The 19,762-nt window shown below is 33.7% G+C and overlaps 2 protein-coding genes across 2 annotated transcripts in view; one reads left to right on the forward strand and one right to left on the reverse strand.

Moving 5' to 3' along the window:
* LOC102803538 (anaphase-promoting complex subunit 7-like) overlaps positions 1 to 7,394 on the reverse strand; it is a 46,414-nt gene extending 39,020 nt beyond the window's left edge. Inside the window, exons 1-5 of the mRNA XM_085491603.1 lie at positions 7,202 to 7,394; positions 2,014 to 2,136; positions 1,373 to 1,528; positions 1,058 to 1,173; positions 602 to 715 (exon numbers count right to left, since the gene is read on the reverse strand). Of these exons, the coding sequence (XP_085347729.1) occupies positions 602 to 715; positions 1,058 to 1,173; positions 1,373 to 1,528; positions 2,014 to 2,136; positions 7,202 to 7,267 (575 nt within the window). The 5' untranslated portion in view covers positions 7,268 to 7,394. The remainder of the gene's footprint in view (positions 1 to 601; positions 716 to 1,057; positions 1,174 to 1,372; positions 1,529 to 2,013; positions 2,137 to 7,201) is intronic.
* A 200-nt stretch (positions 7,395 to 7,594) lies between these two features.
* Positions 7,595 to 17,188, forward strand: LOC100372224 (peptidyl-tRNA hydrolase 2, mitochondrial-like). Its single transcript, XM_085491439.1, has 5 exons — positions 7,595 to 7,773; positions 8,724 to 8,813; positions 9,244 to 9,365; positions 13,706 to 13,818; positions 17,099 to 17,188. Exons 1-5 carry the CDS (start codon positions 7,648 to 7,650, stop codon positions 17,146 to 17,148), a joined length of 501 nt encoding a protein of 166 aa, XP_085347565.1. The 5' UTR covers positions 7,595 to 7,647; the 3' UTR covers positions 17,149 to 17,188.
* The last annotated feature ends 2,574 nt before the right edge of the window (positions 17,189 to 19,762 follow it).

The following is a 19,762-nucleotide window of genomic DNA, read 5'->3' on the forward strand; positions in this document are numbered from 1 at the left end:
CATGACCATACTTGGCAATACTTACCATTCTATGTAGCTGTCAATCAGCTCTACACATTTACAACATGACCATACTTGGCATCACTTACCATTCTATGTATCTGTCAATCAGCTCAACACATTTACAACATGACCATACTTGGCATCACTTACCATTCTATGTATCTGTCAATCAGCTCAACACATTTACAACATGACCATACTTGGCATTACTTACCATTCTATGTAGCCATCAATCAGCTCAACACATTTACAACATGACCATACTTGGCAATACTTACCATTCTATGTAGCTGTCAATCAGCTCAACACATTTACAACATGACCATACTTGGCATCACTTACCATTCTATGTATCTGTCAATCAGCTCAACACATTTACAACATGACCATACTTGGCAATACTTACCATTCTATGTAGCTGTCAATCAGCTCTACACATTTACAACATGACCATACTTGGCATTACTTACCATTCTATGTAGCCATCAATCAGCTCAACGCATTTACAACATGACCATACTTGGCATCACTTACCATTCTATGTAGCTGTCAATCAGCTCAACACATTTACAACATGACCATACTTGGCATCACTTACCATTCTATGTTTGATAGGTACGGTATGTTACTCATTGTCAGTGATGCAACCTCTGCTCCCTTCACACCCAATGATAGCAGACACAGCACTGCTTCTAATGCAATGGGACATTCCCTACAAAATACACAAATTATATTGATTATTCAAATGAAAACCATCACCATTTGCAGAAGTGCAAGTAGAGTATGTAGGTTCTTGTCATAATGAGATGGGTACATTTTTTGTTGAAAACTTCTTAAGAATACTATGTATTTCTTCATTAAATAATGCTTTTTCATGATTCCTATAAAAATATTACAGAAAGGTTCATTTTTGCATGTTTTATTCTAACCCCAAAAAATTATTAATTTGTTTCAACATCTATATAACACTTTCGAAACAAAATATTATTTTTTTGTTCCAATTTAAGTTGAATGCCCATGAACGACCTTATGTTGAATGTTTGAAATTACTCACTTTAACACTTCCCTGAAGAGAGTAATAGCAGATCTCTCAAGTCCCACTTTCTGGTAGAGTTTTGCTAAAGCCATATTCACCTTTGGTGTTCTTTGTTTACATAGAATAGTTTCAAGCTGAAATATTAGGATAATGTAAACAGATGAGATTGAAATCCATGAATTCATTCTAGGGATGAGATGGCTGGCTTGATTTTGATTGCTAGTAAAATGAGGAATCAAAAGATAATAGTATCAATGGTATCTATTGGATGGTCACAGCTATTGATATTATTCATCACCACCACACCTTAGAAGACAATAACATACTACATACCACAGCAACTGCTTCCGGGAACTCCTTTAAATGGCAATGACATTGATGAATTCTATACTTCACATCAACAACCTGTGGTAAATCCAGGTCTGGTCCTCCACGAATCTTACTTTTAGTTAAAACTTTCTTCATTTGAAGTGCTCTTCTGTACACTGTCTGTGTAGAATATACAATGTATACCACATATTAATATAAGTAAATGAAAACATGTACCAGTATCATGTGGTGTATTGCAAACACTGCATATGTTATAACTGATGCAAATATCATTTTAGGCTTTCAGTTTCACAAGATATATTTGACTACTAAGAAGGTAGCCTGATCTGAAAAGATGGTAGATGACAAAGGTTGTACTGGTTAACAACATTTCTAAATATGAAACCAGTCAGATAACAACTTTTCAGGTTCAAGAAAAAACTTAACAAGGATGAAAATTATGAGACAGACATATTTTTATCTCATATACTTTTCCCTTCATCCATATTAAGGACAAGTTTATTGGAAAAACTATAATCTCAATGGAAACACACTAAGCAAAATTGTGCTATATAATGAAATATTTAAAACAAAGCACAAATGTAGACTCATTTCTTGAATGGCTCTGTTTGTGATCCAACCTAACAATGACATGTATAGCTTACCTCTGCCTTCCTATACTCTTCTTCTTCAAATAAAGCATCACCATACCATACTTGTAACTGATATTTCTGGGCCATGGTTAGGAGATCTTGATTGTGTTCACTTGCAGAAAGAACCAAATTAACCTACAAAATGAATCAAAGAAAGCTTAGAAAGAACTCTTCCCTTTTGAACCAGAAGCTTGGCAACTAATATTTGTCTGCTATTTGAGATGTACCAGTACAACATGAAATCAATGTGATCCACACTATTGAAGTTTATAATGCTTACAGAAAATACATTTGATTTTACATCTGTGGTTTTCAGTCTAATTTATTCAAAAGCACCTCTACCACAAGTTAAATTTAAATGTGATTCTTTTGAGATATCAAAGATGCAAATAATTGGTTTTTAAAAAAAAGGGGGTAATTATTACGCATATGCACAGATTAAACCACAACTAAAAGGTCTGTGCATTGTCCAATGTATGTACAAAGTTTCATTGCAATGTGATGATTAGTACCAAAAATTGACTAAACATTACGCAAATTAAGTAAATAATACAGTACTCATTCCGCCCAACCTCTCACTTTTATCATTTTTTATCGCTTATCGCTTAATTTCCGACAGCTCGCTGCTTTCCGACCGGAAACCGACCACTTTTTTTTGGCTCGCTCACTCGCTTGCAAACGCAACTCACACTATGACCCTTACTCAATTTGCATAAGTAATACAAATGCTGTAGTTCCGAAAATCTATCGGGTTAACTTTTGCTCGTGTCTGGGTATGCAAAACAAAACTGCGCATATAATCATCGCATAGCTGAATTTCTGCAAATCCATTGGACTACTAGTATAATGACTGTGGCAATTAATCGCTTGTCTGAGTACCTGCGGCGACGAATTATTGGATTGGCAGCAGCCGGACAAAAAATGAAAGAAAGGAAAACAAACAAGCAGCCTGTCGGCTGAGATAGCTCCGCTGTTAGCAATGCACATGGCAATTAAAGAACAGAAGATATCATTAGAAAATGAACAAATCTGAGAGAGGTCCACATGTAGTACCTATATATGTAATATCAAAGCAATTGGACTTGCGGTTTTCAACAAGAAGTCGAAAATATCACTTTTTACCAAAAATTACAAAAATATTCATCAAAATTAGAGAATTAAAGATATCATCATGAAATGAACAAATCTGAGAGAGGTCCACATGTAGTACCTATATATGTAATATCAAAGCAATTGGACTTGCGGTTTTCAACAAGAAGTCGAAAATATCACTTTTTACCAAAAATGACAAAAATATTCACCAAAATTAGAGAATTAAAGATATCATCATGAAATGAACAAATCTGAGAGAGGTCTACCCAAGCTACATATACACCAAGTATCAAAGCATTCAGGCTTGTAGTTTTCAAGAAGAAGTCGAAAAAGTAAAACATTGACACGGACGACAACGGACAATCACTCATATAATAAGCTCCGCTCGACAAAGTCGACAGCGGAGCTAAAAACAAAACAAACGCAGCCAGTGATACATTTCGAAAATACAAATACAAAATGAACGCAATCAGAGGAGCCGACCACGCGTGTTGGAAATTAATAAAACGTGTTGTGACACACTGGCAAACTCATCAGACTCTTTCACTTACGCAATATAATCATGCTATTTCCCAAAGCACTTATATTTAATACATTGACGAAAAACACTGCAAGAAAAATGTAAATCAGGCTTGTAATTACTAGTAACTCAACTCAAACGCAATATTGATCACTGTAAAAGTGGATAAATTCGAATCGTCATCAAATTCAAAATTCAAACGATCTCATTGAATTTCAATCAAAAATAAACTTGATATTTAGAAAGACAAAAACAACAACATATTAGAGTGCAAAAAAGAACGAGAAATGCATGCGGGAAAGCGATGAGTGAACTCGAGGAAAATTATGCCATATATACACAAGCCATATATACACACGGAGTACTCGCTAAAACATTGAGAAAATGTGCCATTTCAAAGAGCACCCTTACAAATAATGTCTGCGATTGTGTGAACATGATAACATGCAAACAAGGAACAGAGCTCGTGGTCCACCAAGAAAACTTAGCGATGACGCAGTTAGATGTATACGGCTGTTGAAAACAGAGACTCCTTCGACCTCATATGAGCAGGTTCACATGGATGTTTCACTTTCAACTAATACCAACAACACTATGGTAATATTAAAGACTTTTCGTTTTCGACATTGTGAAATTCTTTTGTTTTTATGTAGAAAAATACAATATTTTTACCAAGTAAAATCAAGTTATTGTTCATACATGAGTTGTCGAACACACTACATAGTTTGTAATTTCATCCAGCTCCTTTCAGTCACAATTCAAGACAAATAAAGGGCACAAATATAGATAATATAGCAAATTATTTTTTTCTGTAATATTCGTGTGTAATTAGTAATCATGAAAATAATTTATGGGTACATATGGAATACAGTTCGTTATAAATTGTTCTTAATATAAATTTCTAATCAGACGAAAGAATTTCATAATGTCGGGAACGGGAAGTCTTTTTTATTATTATTATTTATTGGGAACGAAAAGTCTTTATCGTAGTGCTTCGCCTCGGTTGACAATGAGCTCTTCGGGTCGCTGAAACTGTATGTCCACCTCTGTTGGGATGAACATTTGTATTATTATACCGAATAAATCTTAAAACAGAAATTGTGGCACTCAATCATGGCAATCTTCCTGGTCATCATTAGAAAGATTTTCGGAGGCAAATTCAATCTCCACTCAAGGTTATCTTGAAGGATTGCAGGAAATTGACCCTTACCGATTCATATTTATGAATTATTCGGGATTCAGGTATTATAGTGTTTGGAACCGAGATACGCGAAAAAAACACAAACTTTCGCGTGGGATTTTTTATGCAAACATTGTCAATGGTTCCCCGACACTGATTCCTTTTTATCTTTCAATTTTTCCGAAACGTCGTCAAGATGCAGGTGCAATTCCTCTTAGCAACGTGTTCTATTTATTTCCAACGCAAGTAGTCGGCACCTTTGATTGCGTTTATTTTGTTCTTTTATTCACGAAATCTATCACTGGCAGCGTTTGTTTTGTCGCGTCTCAAAACTTAATGTACAAGCTGACTTTGTTTTGGCTGTAAGTGAACTACGTACAGCTCATGGAAGTATTTCGCCCAGAGTTCGCAAAACAGAATACCCTGCAAAATTTAAATCCTTCATTTTATAACGAGACATGGGGCGCAAAAATAAAAACCATAATTGTAATTCAACAAGTTTATGTAATGTGTTAGTCCACTTGCCAGCCACCTAGTTAAAATACGCGATCTCCATTGATGTCGGCTTTGATAACTTCGGACAAGTAAGATGGGCACCGGCCGACATTACATTTGCAATTATTGTATTTGTTTGACAAATTGTACAGTCGGTCATTCTATAACAATCGATTGGTCGTTTTTTTTTCAGTCTTACTATTCCTGCAGATATTCTTCAATATTGTTATAGGTGCCATGGGTTTACATAACTACAACTTGATCCGTGTTAAACCCAAACTATGCGTGCAAGGCAAGGCAAGGCAACCGTCATTCTACACACTGTTACTCGACGAATACCGTACTCTACAGTAAACATTTTTCGTTCTCCACCAAAAATAGATAGTTTTATTTCATATTAATTGTGTCTGTGTCAGTGTCGTATTTGATTTCACGTTTGGTTAGATCTTGTTTATGGTGGACATTATTTCTACGTGTATGTATTATTACCAATTTTATATGGCAGTGTGATCCACAGTATTTTTTCAACGATCTTTCTATAAATTTCTGATTGTATTTATTCTACTTTTAACATTATAAAAACAAAAATGATACACTTGTACATGAAACAATAGGTAATGAACTGTAAATGTGGGCGGTTGCGCTGTCAGGCAAGCGAGCGAGCGCGTGAGCAAATACTTCCGAATTTGGGCAATCGAAAAAAAAACGGAAATTGTCCGGTCGAATTGAACAAAGCGAGCGAAAAAAAAGCGATCGGAATTCGGAAGCGAACAGGAGGTTGGGCGTAATGAGTACTGTATGCATGGATATTTACTAGAAACTAATCAGGTATGTGCATTGTGCCAGAGCATCTATGTACCAAGTTTCATCAAAATCCAATGAGTGGTTCTTTAAATATCAGTAGAACATTCATCGAACAGCTAAAAATTAGCTAGTTATCATGCAAATTAGGTAAATAATATAATTGGATTTAAACTAAAACCTAATCAAATCTGTGCTTCTTGGTATTTTATCACATCACAGTTGACAAGCTAAACAAGATACATATATCAATAAGGTTATCATGAGAATTCTGCCAAAGTCTGCACCCAGGCAATATAGGATTGCATTGACCGACACTATGATACAGGCTGCTTTTTTAAATACTTAATCATAATCTTTTAAAAAAATTAGATTATTTTATATTCTCTAGCGAATAAGCATATTGTTTTTTATGTTGTATGTTCAACTGTTAATCATTCCCTCAATCTGAATTTGGTTTTGATATGGTAGACTGATATATTTAAAGAGGGTGGTAGTCAGCTAGATCAACTTTATAGCCAATGCCAGTGACGTTAATCAGGTTGAACTTGTTTTTACTCTTAAATAGTTGACATAGCCAGGAACAATTGCATATGCTGACGTCACACTTTTCAACCTAACCATGTATTTAAAGTGTTTTGAATTCTATTATTTTAACAGGAAAGGATGATGAAACTCATTAGTGCAAACATATTTAAATTTATATTCAAATTTACTTTACTGTGCAAAAACATTTTGCATTCAAATCTTAGAATATGAATAGACAACATGATTAGGGGGGTGTTAAAATTTAAGGTCCGACATTAACATGATTTAATTGAAAATGTCATCACTAACGTTTCGTTGTTTATACCTCGATGTCACTCAGTCGAGAAATCATCTTTAAAAATACCGTCTAAAAATGTACTGTCAGTAAAAGAAATTGTTATTCTAAAATCAAAATTGTCATGACTGCGCCTTTAAAAACAAATGAAAATGACGAAAAAACAATAACAAAACAAACAAACACACGACATAGAAAGTTCAAGCTTTGTGCACTTATAACATCCAGTAGTTCAGTCCCTGACCGATTCTGACAGACTGACACATTACACAGCAGAATTATTACGTACCACTAGTTTGACGTTTGAATGAAGTCCAGCGTCATGGAGTAACTTTACTTGCTCTAAGAGAGACATGTTTTTCTGATGTATGTTTTATGACGATGATAGCCGCTTAATGAGATCAAATCCAGTTAATTTGGAAATTAATCACAGAACGTTTTCTTCACAACTGTATCACAACCACAGCTTTAGTTGATTTTCAATGCATAATTTGTAGACTATGTCCTCGTTAACAAAATATACTTGATATATGCTGATTGTTAATATTAATTAACATAAAATAATCTATACTGATTAAATATAAAATAATCAATGATTTTAAATAATGAATATTATTAACTTTTGTTAAATTGTTTCAAAACTGCAATTTATATTTGTCGAATTTGTGTCTGCAATAGTTGCACTAACGGGCCAAAGCAGCCGGCAGATTATGTGCATGCTTTATATTTGAAAGCATGGAGTTTCCGTCTACTGGATTTTTTGCTGGAGTCGGCTGTGGCCTGGTTATTGGGTGGCTGCTTCGCGGTAAATTTTTCAGCCGGTCTGCAGTCACTGCCGCAGTCAACAGTGCGAATGCAGACGTGAGTCCGTATGAATGTACACTTTAGGGGGGGGGGGGGGCAAAAATAGCTACATGTATATTGGACAGTGATATCCTATATACTTTCATATTATTCTGCAGAGTAGATTTCAAATTTGTGTTTATCATTCATTTTACTCACATGTCACATATTCCCCATGGACACGTGCATCATTTTTATAAATATTTGTAAATTTCAACTGCAGTTCCAGCCAATCATTCAAAAATATGTTACTTAATCAGCCAATAGAAACATCTCATTTCAGTATGAAATTTATAAATATTTATAAATATATAAGATCAAAGGAATAGGTTTGTCATATTGGTTGTAGTAATGTGATGATTTTCTAGTATTTGGAAGATTAAACAAAAAGTTGAAGAGAGTCTTGTATTCATGGTAGTCCCTTGCTGTGCCATTTTCACAACTAATGTATTCATCTTTTGTTGACAAGGCTTTGACTATAATAACTAAAATACACCAAGAATTTATAAGTTAAGGGTATACAACTTTCATAACCATCTAAGGTATATGTGATGTTAATCTCACCAGAAGCGAACTCTTGCATTTTGTGAGCATTTAAAACGAACCCTTTTTGCTCACGTCAATCAAAACATAGCGTCACACAGTGCAGTGGGTACTTGGAAATGTTTGATTGCATAAACAGAAATGAGTGGGATTTATTGCAGCCTTAAAAATGCAAATTGGTCATTTTACATGCTTTTCATGTTTTACAGAACACTACCAAAAATCTGAGATGAACATGAATGCATTTTTTCACAAACTTGCAACATTAACATTCAAATTGTTAGAAATGTTGTATTTGTATTTGAAATGTTGCAATTTTGTGATCACCTAGCAATTAGCATATCTTATTCAATTTGCATGAAATGTTCATTGCATATCACATCATTTTATAAATATTTGTTTACACAAATGTTTATTTATTTCAGGTTAGTGTGATGGGTGATACAGGAGACTGCAAGTTGATAATAGTTGTAAGAAATGATCTAAAAATGGGTAAAGGAAAAGTAGCAGCTCAGGTAAAAAAATCCATATTAGCTTTGTCAGTGGAAGCTAAGAAGATATTGTTTGCTTTCTTGTTAACCCTTTCACCACAAGACATTTTCTTGCATATTTGTCTACACTTTTTTTTATATTCACAATATTCCTGGCAATGAACCCTAATTTTGGAGCCAACTGACTAAATTTGAGTCAATTTTCAAATTTGGCTATTTTTGTTCCAATCATCTGAAGGAAAGTGCCGACTATAAACCAAACTACCTATTTAGTGAATTTGTGATGAAAAGAGGGAACTGGTGAAAAGGTTAGACCACACTAGCCCTATATTGATTACAAATTTTTAAAGCATTTGCTGGAGACTCTTAATTTGTCTGTGCAGTGCAATGTTAATATTCAACATTGATCATTGACACTATGAATTGCTAACAATTTCTTTGCTTTTGTTTATAGTGTAGTCATGCAGCTGTATCTGCGTACAAAAAATTGGGTCGGACTAACCCTGAAATGTTAAAGAATTGGGAATACAGCGGCCAACCTAAAGTGGTTGTCAAGGCACCAGATGAAGAAACACTGTAAGTAACATTACTGTATATTAATCTATAGTAAAATAAGATTCTAGTTTGTTTGTTTTTTGTTTTTTTCATTTCTTTTTAAATTTGTTGTTGATTACAATTTTTCATATGTTTCATTTTATTATAATTTACTTGCTGGTATTATTTTTGTTTCAGTTATCAAAAAAACTACTAGCAAGTAAATGGACATAGAATAAAATAAAAGAATATGAAACATAGACTTAATAAATAAATAAATGTAAAAAAGCACAAACAAAGATCTTATTATAACAATAGCGTTCCATACAATTTTTTTTTAATTTTGGTTACCAAAAAAATAAATTACCAGCAAATAAATTCAAATAAAATAAAGTATAAAGTAAAGACATATTTAAAAGAAAATAAATAAAAAAAAAAGCCAAAACTGTACACTGACCAAGCCTGGATTTTCATTTCACCCTGTATCTTTTGATGCCTAAACTGGAAATTGGCAATGAGGGTGTGCAGCTCTGATTTATCGGTATGTGTGAGCTCTTTAAATTTAAAAATGGAGATGGTAGTGCCTAAGCCAATACAATCGTCTTGTTTGGATTTTTTGTAATGATGTTGAGTGTTGGTATTTAAATTTTGAAAAATATAATGTTTTTTTCATTGATTCATAGTTTATCAACAATTGAATTATAAACAAGAAATTTCCCTGCCAAATCCAATTAATCAGCAAATGATTGAGACAACACATGTTTATTCATTTGTTACTGTACAATCTGTAACACTAGACTTCAAATGGATTCAATAATGATCAGGAATTGCGTTAACCCCCATATTTTGCTTCCCTGATTCCAATTATTGAAGAGGGACCCAGTTTTTCAGGCAAGCTGGGGTCCAATCTCTAATGAGGTTATGCAGGATAACATTTTTATTTCTTAAAATTTTGTAAGTGGGACTCGTCTTGCCGAGACACTAGCGCAAACCCTGATTGATATAAAAAAAGGATAATTCATATATCCTCATAATGGTTAGTCATAGAGGGCGCTATACTACTATAATCTATAATAAATTCTGGTTCCAGTTCTAAATTAATTTTGCGTGGCATTACTACAACAAGCAATTGTCAACAAATTATTCACCAGTTCTATGCAGGATATTTCATGAAAACATAAAATGATTTACACAAATGTATATATACATTTGTAGTACATGTTTGACTCTAGCTTGGTACATGTACTTTTAGAAAGTGAAGACAGTTATCAAGTTACAAATTTTGTTAGACAACTAGTAGCTTTGTGATACGTGGCTTTCGTTGTGTGTGTCTTTCGTAGTGATAACCTTCCCAGTGACTAGGGCTTTGTGTCGCAGTAACTGGTACTTCCATCAGAGTTGAGAATTGAGAATTTTATAAGCCATTAACAACTGGTGTTAATCAGGGACGGAATATCATTCTTAAGAGCTGTCCTTATGATTTGTGAAGTTGTTCTGACAGGAGTTACTAAATATGACCCATTCGGAAATCCTAATGAATGAGAATTAAAACTCACAGCTGGCAGTTTAGCAATATTAGGGATTGTCAACTTGTCCTTAGGGGTTACAGGTTTTGAAAAAAATATATTTTGTAGTTACATTTTCATGTATACGTGTACTATAGGGTCTATAGTATCTTTTATTTACTGGTATGACTATGCTGTGTACAGTTTCCAGTACTTGTATAAGGTGTTCTCCAGCATAAATATCTGATTGTTTGAATTTAATGTTGACTATGCCCCAGACTGTTTACTAACTTATCAGTGTCTGGCTGGTATATACAAAATGCGACAAAGAAAACGTCAGAACCAAAACAATATGTCGCCGTCCACACCAGCGTTATTATTTTACACCTAGAAAATAAGAATCGCAATTGCATAGAAATGAACACTAAATACATATATCCTGGCCAGAATTAGAATCATCAGTCTTCATGAGTGATATAACTGGTATTTCCATGTATTTGTTTAATGGTCTGAGAGTGAGAGTGAATATTGTCAAATTCGAGTAGGTTTTTACGTACGTCAACGTGAACATTATTGATACAATCAAAGAAGTTAAGTCCATTTTGGAGAGTAGAGGATTATTTATACAGGAGATGTCCCATTACTGAATTGTTAAAATTGTTCGATTGGCATATCAAAATCCTTTATTGGAACAGATCATGTTCTATATTCACCAAAATATCAACGTTGCTATGTTTCTAGGCATACAAGGAACTCAAAACAAAAGAAGTCTTCCAATCATCTCAATTCATGCAAAAAAGTCATGTCAAAGTTATATCTACCTGTTCAAACTTGATACATAAATTGAACATAATGGGACCATGATGCACTTCTATTTATTTTTTGGGTTCAAAATGGCCAACCAGTGGACTTTTTTTTTTAAGTAATGATTTTTCAACATGCCTGGGCAGATCAAGTTCAAACTCTATATTGGATATTTATGTATTTTTTTTGCCAAAAATTCTGGCCTGTATTCTTTCCCATCAAAATTTTGCTTAGATTAATGTAATATTTTGGAACTTCATGCAATGTCAATAAGGGACCTTGAGATTAATTTAGTACATGTAGTATTAAAGTAACAAAATGTTATTATTCAAGTATTATTACATAACCCAGCATTTATTTAATTGATATCAGGGTCAGATTATCACCAGTGTGTTATGTGAGATTGATATGGATGTCTCACATGTTTGAAGATATTAATGACATTGCAACTTAAAATACGTCTTCTTTTTGTACTCGGTAGTTACATTAATCAACAACAAAAATTAATTATCTGATCATCTTCAAACTATGGAATCACTATAAAATATCCACCAAGTTCAAGTTGGTGTGACTGTCAAATTTTCAAGATATACCGGATTCTGCCATAAATTCGCCCAGGGTCATTAAACAGCAGTTCTGGGTTTTAAAAAAATAAGATGGGACCAAATACTGTAAAATCTGTATTAGAAGCCGCGACTTCTATTAAAATGGTAGAATGCAACAGAGAGGATACGGCTTCTATTAGAGCATCTACACTTATGAGAAATAATGAATTTTTGATTCTCAATTATTCAAAAAGTTTGGGTGCGACTTCTATTAGAGATGCGGCTTCTAATACAGATTTTACGGTAACCACCCAGGGCGATTTTTCGGCAGTTTTTTTGAGGTGTTACTCTAATCTTTTCTGGTGCTTAAAAGTTTCGCTGTAGTCATTGATGCCTCAACAAGAGTATTATCGTTTCGACAATGAGCTGTTATCGCTGTAAACAATGTTAAATTATTCTTCAAATGCTCAGTTTATCTTTTGAAAACAACTATTTTTTATATTTAAAAACAAATCATGCCGCTTTCCCATCAAAATCCAAGCCAAAAGATCGTACAACAACATCGGCAAATCTCTTCCGCACGTACTGCGTTCAATAACATTAACATATTTAAATGAGCTATGGTATTTTGATCATGTTGGAATCATTCATCGTTTTCATTTGTTAATTATCGATTTGACCTGTCAGGTCAAAGAACACCGTCTCAGGTCAAACATGGCGGATATTCATTTCTACAGCAGCGAGTGCTGAAAATGCGATCGGAATCATTCGCTTACGATGAAATAAGTTGAAATTTATTTCCATTTCATAACAATTCAATGAATGTATTTTTTGCGCGTTATTATAATCACTACTAGGTACCAGTAATAATCAACAATTGTAAAACGCAGCATAGCCGGATTGCGATACCACGATCATTTACTACTAAGCAATGCAGTTGGGTTCGTTTTTATTTGAAACTTCTTTTATTTGCGGCACAAGGTTCGTTAATGTTATTTTTTTGGAGAAAATTGCGCTGTCTAATTTTTAATCCAGCAAGAAGAAAAAAAATGTATAAAATTTTAGATTAGCTTCTTGAAGAGTTTCTTTCGTTTTGGGTGGTCCAACTGCCGGCATTGAAAGACGGCGTAGGTGGATTTTTCAATAAAAATATAAGCCCTCCTAAAAATATTTGATGATAATTTTTTGAAAATTTGAACTCCAAATAAGGGCCCACCAGCCGTGAAACTGCCCAGGGCGATTTTTCGGATGGGCAAATTTACGGCAGAATCCGGTACATGACAATTTAGCAAAAATAAAACATTTTGTTGGTAATTTTAATAACTGCATAAAATGCTGAGATTTGCACTGCTGATTTATTGTACATAAAAAGTTAGAGCAATAGGAAACAATTTTAAAACCTTGCAACATTGTGAATTAAAAGAATACATTTAATAGTTAGTGTTTGAAAATTAACTGTGTGCATAAATTAATAAAACCATTAATTATTAGTGTTTTTATAGTAGTACCTCTCTGTCACTTCTTACAGGATTGATCTACTACAACAAGCTAAGTCTTATAATTTAATAACTGCTATTATACAAGATGCTGGAAGGACACAAATTGCACCAGGATCCAGAACAGTACTTGCAGTAGGACCAGGTAAGTTACACCATATAATATAAATTCTGTGTTTTTAGTAACACTATTCATATTATTGGTAGCATTATTTCTATGCAAATCATGTGTAGTTGTGGTCAATTACACCAATGTTTAATTTTTTTATTAGTCCCCGTTCGGACGATGTCCGAAAATAGAGACTTATAATACGGTCTTCGTCCGTCCGTCCGGAGTCATATTTCAGAATCCTTTGGACCGATTTCGTTCATTCTTTGCATGTGCCTAGTAGTAGTACTTTATGTAGGACATATGCACATGCAGTGGTTTAGGGATTCGATTCAAAGTGGCCGACTGACAGCCATCTTTTTTGAAAATGTTGTATTTTGGACATGCTAGTCTTTGTCAGTTTTCATTCAAATTTGGTACATAGAATATACATGTTAGGATTACATGTCCATGACAATTTCTTTCGCAATTGGATCAAAGATGGCCAACTGGCAGGCATCTTGTTGTTTTTTTTAAATGTTGTATTTTGGACATGCTTTGTCAGTTTTCATTTGAATTTGGCACATACTATATACATGTTAGGATACAAGATGGCTGACTGGCGGCCATCTTGTTTGTTTAAAATGTGATAACTTGGACATGCTTTCACTTGTGATCTATGTTTGACTCCCATGTGCGAAGCACAAAATGGGAGTCTTTGCAGTTAGTGTGTCTGTATGTGTGTGTGTATGTGTGTATGTGTGTGTGTGTGTATGTGTGTCCGACTGTTCCACTGCTATCTCAAGAACCATACATCGGTTTTTGATGAAACTTGGTGCATAGATGCTCTGGGCCAATGCGCAGATTTGATTAGGTTTTGGTAAAAATCCATGCTCGTTAATTACCTAATTTGCATGATAATTAGCTAATTTTTAGCTGTTCTATGACTGTTCCACTGATATCTAAAGAACCACTCATTGGATTTTGATGAAACTTGGTACATAGATGCTCTGAACATATGCGCAGATTTGATTAATTTTTGGTAAAAATCCGTGCATATTAATTACCTAATTTGCATGATAATTAGCTATTTTTTAGTGGTTCCATGACTGTTCCACTGATATCTAAACAACCACTCATTGGATTTTGATGAAACTTGGTACATAGATGCTCTGAACTAATGCTAGGTTTTGATTAGTTTTTGGTAATAATCCGTGGATACTAATTACCTAATTTGCATAATGATTAGTCAATTTTCGATTTTTCCACTGATATCTCAAGTACTAATCATCACATTTCAATGAAACTTGGTACATAGATGTCATACGACACTGTACAGACCTGATAGTTTTTATGGTAATATCAGTACATATTAATTACCTAATTTGCATAATTTATTAATTTTCAGCATTTGATATAAGTAGTTAGCATTACATTTCAATGAAACTTGGTACTTACATACTCAAGGACTATGCAGAGATTGATTGTTTTCGATAAATATTTGTGCATATTAATCACCTAATTTGCATAATTAGTTAATTTTCAGCTTTTCCACGGGTATCTCAAGTACTAATCATCGCATTTCAATGAAACTTGGTACATAGATCCTTTAGGACTATGCAGAGACCTGATTAGTTTTAGGGTAAACAATTGTGCATATTAATTACCTAATTTGCATAATTAATTTTCAGCTTTTCTACTGATATCTAAAGTACTAATCATCACATTTCAATGAATCTAGAATTATGCAGACCCAATTAGTTTCCGGTAAATATTTGTGCATATTAATCACCTAATTTGCATAATTAACCAATTTTAAGCTATCACACTGATATCTGAAGTACTAATTATTCCATTTTAATGAAATTTAGTACAAAGATGCTCTAGGACAATGTACAAAGTTCACTAGTTTGGGGTTAAATTCTGTTTATATTAATTTTCTAATTAGCATAATAATTCATAATGTTTTGGTTCTAATCACATTTCAATTAAACTTGGAGACATAGATTTTCTGTTACATTGCGCAGACCTCATTAGTTTTACACTCAAATCTGGTCATATTAATTTTCTGATTTGCATAATTAGTTTTCAGCTAAGTAATTTCGAATTATATTTAATGTGTCTCCAATACTCTCAGCACATGGGAGTTCTTTCTAAGCTTTCTTTGATTTTCTTTGCTATGTCTTAAACCGAAGGGGTTGTCACGCAACGCATGTTCGAATTTGATGTAAATAAACAATATGTTGCATACGCCACTTGGGACTCAAGTTTCAAGGACATGCTCACAACAACCCCTCCACTTTAATATGACGATTACAAAGAGAACTTTAAAAAAAATTTCGGGGACTGTGTCATTTTCAATGACTTGTTTCACTTACTTCTTTCTTTCTTGTATGTGGTAAATGGTTTGCACTCAATTGTATGAAGGAAATATCAGTAGTTATGTTCTAGCAATAACTTGAGAATAGACAGCTCATTGAAAAAAAAACATTGATCCTTCCATATATTTGTTTAACTCATTATCGGAAATATCATTAATCAAATTTATTTTATATTGTCTTATGATTCATTTTCAAATTATTTTTGCATGAAGTGAAATCTCTCAGTGACACCAGATGTATCTGTCTGTATTTACATTATAATGATTAATTTTTTTAAATATTGATATCAAAATGACAGAGATAGACAGTCTCAAGAAAACCTGTGTATAAAAGACAATCTATCTTATGTAACCACTCTTTCAGCAATATTTATGCAGATTCGCTTATGTTTAGAGACTAAAAAATAACTAGCATTCCATTTATTTAACAATTTTTATTTTTCTCAAGTCAATTTTATATAATTTATATTTTGATCAACGTAAAATAAACAGTACCATCACATTTCTATTGGTAATGCCTGTATAGAACAAAATGACCACTTGGTGTAGTCACTAATCGTGATTGTTGCGCAACATTGTTTGCATTTTCATTTTAAACTGTCGCCATACATCAGATAAGGGGCATGTTTGGTTCAGTATACACTTACAGTTTTGGTTTTGAAGAAAAAAACAGTATGTGTTCATTGAGTAGTCATTTTGATTCATTCAGATGTTACCGGTAGTATTTTCTGGACAAAAAATATGTTGAATGTGTGACTGTCATTTCATAGAAACATAATTCAATCTCCTTATAAAACCACCTGTTTATAACGACTATTATAATGAAGTCCCTTGAGTGGTCACTATACACAGGTTTGACTGCAATCTATCTGCTTATGTACTGTTTTAGAATATAAAAGTTCTTTCATTTTCTGAATATGTACTTACCTCATTCTTTCAATACTTGTTTATTTTCAGGTCCAGTTGATTTGGTAGATAAAGTAACAGGACATTTGAAATTATACTGAAAATTTCTCATTTTTTGATAATAAATTATTTTTTATAAAATTTACTAGATTCTGAGTTAGTCATTTGTAGCACTGCTTCCAACTAAGTACTATGATGATCAGTTTACAGTAATACAGTAATTTCGGAGATGATTTTTTATTTTTTCTATCACAGCTGTTATATATTTGACTTTTTAAAAACTGATATTAAGTGTATTATAAAACAATAGTTTTTATCTCTAATAATACAACTTGAACATACTTAGTTGATCGAAACAATGAATATTTTGCCACAATATCTGTTTTTGTGAACCTAAGAGTTCTAATGTTCATATCCTCAACTAATTTTGAATTTGAGCCATACAAAAAAATACTCGCCTAAAAAAATCAAAAGTCAACTTTAGTAGTGGTTGTAGTCTTCAGATCGAAATTAGCTCAAGGTCTTCTTCTAGTCGCACCTAAAATGGTTAGATGACACTCTAGCTACACCACAATCTTGCCCAGATAATCAGGCAACATCCCCAGGAGGGTTAGACCTTAAGATTAATTTTTACCCCCCCCCCCCCCACATAAACCACAAAATATACCAGCCCACACAATTGCCAATACAAATGTACTTTTATTACTTACTACTAAAATTACAAGTCTTGTAGATCAGAACGGTGTCTGTGTTGTGCTGTAGCACAGTATCTGTTCAATTTCCTAATTGCCACATAGTCACTTGCAGAACCATCTGTAGAAATTATCCATAGATTAGATTATCCATAGTTTTAATGTTCACCAGTGCGCCAGTCTCTTTTGATGCTCTTCATGGAAGAGAAGCCCCTTTCACAGCAGGCTGTTGCCATGTCAGTGAAATCTTTACATTTATCAAAGTTTATATTTTTTGTTTAGAGAGCGAGAACCTGAGTAGCCCAATGCGCTGTTACCTACATTACAAAACTCTGATGTTTTTTTGAATTCTGACCTGTACCAGCACTGGAATAGGTTTTTAATTCTTATATTGATTTCATCATATTTAACAAATGTAAGCAGTAATTGTATGTATTTTTTCCTTCTTCAGTCATTCTATTAACAATAGATATAATCTGAAATAAAGAATATAATTGAGAAGCAGTACGAGGTATCCCATACCCTGATTGCCAATTTAAGACATATTCTTCATAACTGTGATGTTGATAATGTTATGGTGAAAGTCATGAAAATAGTCATAACTGATCACAGAAAATTCAAAAAATGGATTTTGTTATTGGAAAAAGTTGACTGTTATCTGTTAAAAACAAGTACATTTGTGATTGGAAAGTTGATCACATTGGTAGAAAATCTGACTGGTATTGTGGAAACATATAGATGAAAAGTCAAAATAATATTAATGATATCTGCAAAGTTGCTTTGGAAGGCGGGAATGATAACTGCAAAGTTGCTTTGGAAGGCGGGAATGTTATCTGCAAAGTTGCTTTGGATGGAGGGAATGATATCTGCAAGGTTGCTTTGGAAGGAGGGAATGATATCTGCAAAGTTAGTTTGGAAGGAGGGAATGATATTTGCAAAGTTGCTTAGGAGGGCGGAATGTTATCTGCAAAGTTGTTTTAGAAGGCGGGAATGATATCTGCAAAGTTGCTTTGGAAAAAGGGCATGATATCTGCAAAGTTGCTTCGGAAAGCGGGAATGTTATCTGCAAAGTTGTTTTGGAAGGCGGGAATGTTATCTGCAAAGTTGCTTTGGAAGGCGGAAGTGATATCTGCAAAGCTGCTTTGGAAAGAAGGCATGATATCTGCAAAGTTGCTTTGGAAGGAGGGAATGATATCTGCAAAGTTGCTTTGGAAGGCGGAATGTTATCTGCAAAGTTGCTTTGGAAGGCGGGAATGATATCTGCAAAGCTGCTTTGGAAAGAGGGCATGATATCTGCAAAGTTGCTTAGGAAGGCGGAATGTTATCTGCAAAGTTGCTTTGGAAGGCAGGAATGATATCTGCAAAGCTGCTTTGGAAAGAGGGCATGATATCTGCAAAGTTGCTTAGGAAGGCGGAATGTTCTCTGCGAAGTTGCTTTGGAAGGCGGGAATGATATCTGCAAAGCTGCTTTTGAAGGCGGAAGTGATATCTGCAAAGCTGCTTTGGAAAGAGGACATGATATCTGCAAAGTTGCTTTGGAAGCCGGGAATGATATCTGCAAAGCTGCTTTGGAAAGAGGGAATGATATCTGCAAAGTTGCTTAGGAACGTGGGAATGTTATCCAAAGTTGCTTTGGAAAGCCAAAAATGTTTATGCAAAGTTGGGGTTGTAAGACGAAAACGTTGTTTTGATTCGACCTTTATCAGATTTGTTCATTTCATAGCAATATCATTAAATATCTATTTTAGCAAATAAAATACTCAGTTCGAACATTCGAATTAAGAAATGGTATGTAAAAATCAAAAGTTCACATAAACAAAGTGAATTTCAAATATAAAAAAAAAAAATTTCACATAGAAACATCGCCATAAGCAAGGATGTTAAAGACATCCAGAAAGAATGACTATTTTATATTCATCATATTTTCATTTCACAGATGCACGTCGATTTATATGAAATCAAACTGTTTTAATTTCTTTAGTTCAGCTTTTCAAATTTATAATGCACATCAAAAGAAAATGAA

The sequence above is a fragment of the Saccoglossus kowalevskii genome, chromosome 16, assembly GCF_978046115.1.
Source record: "Saccoglossus kowalevskii chromosome 16, keSacKowa6.1, whole genome shotgun sequence".
NCBI lineage: Eukaryota > Metazoa > Hemichordata > Enteropneusta > Harrimaniidae > Saccoglossus > Saccoglossus kowalevskii.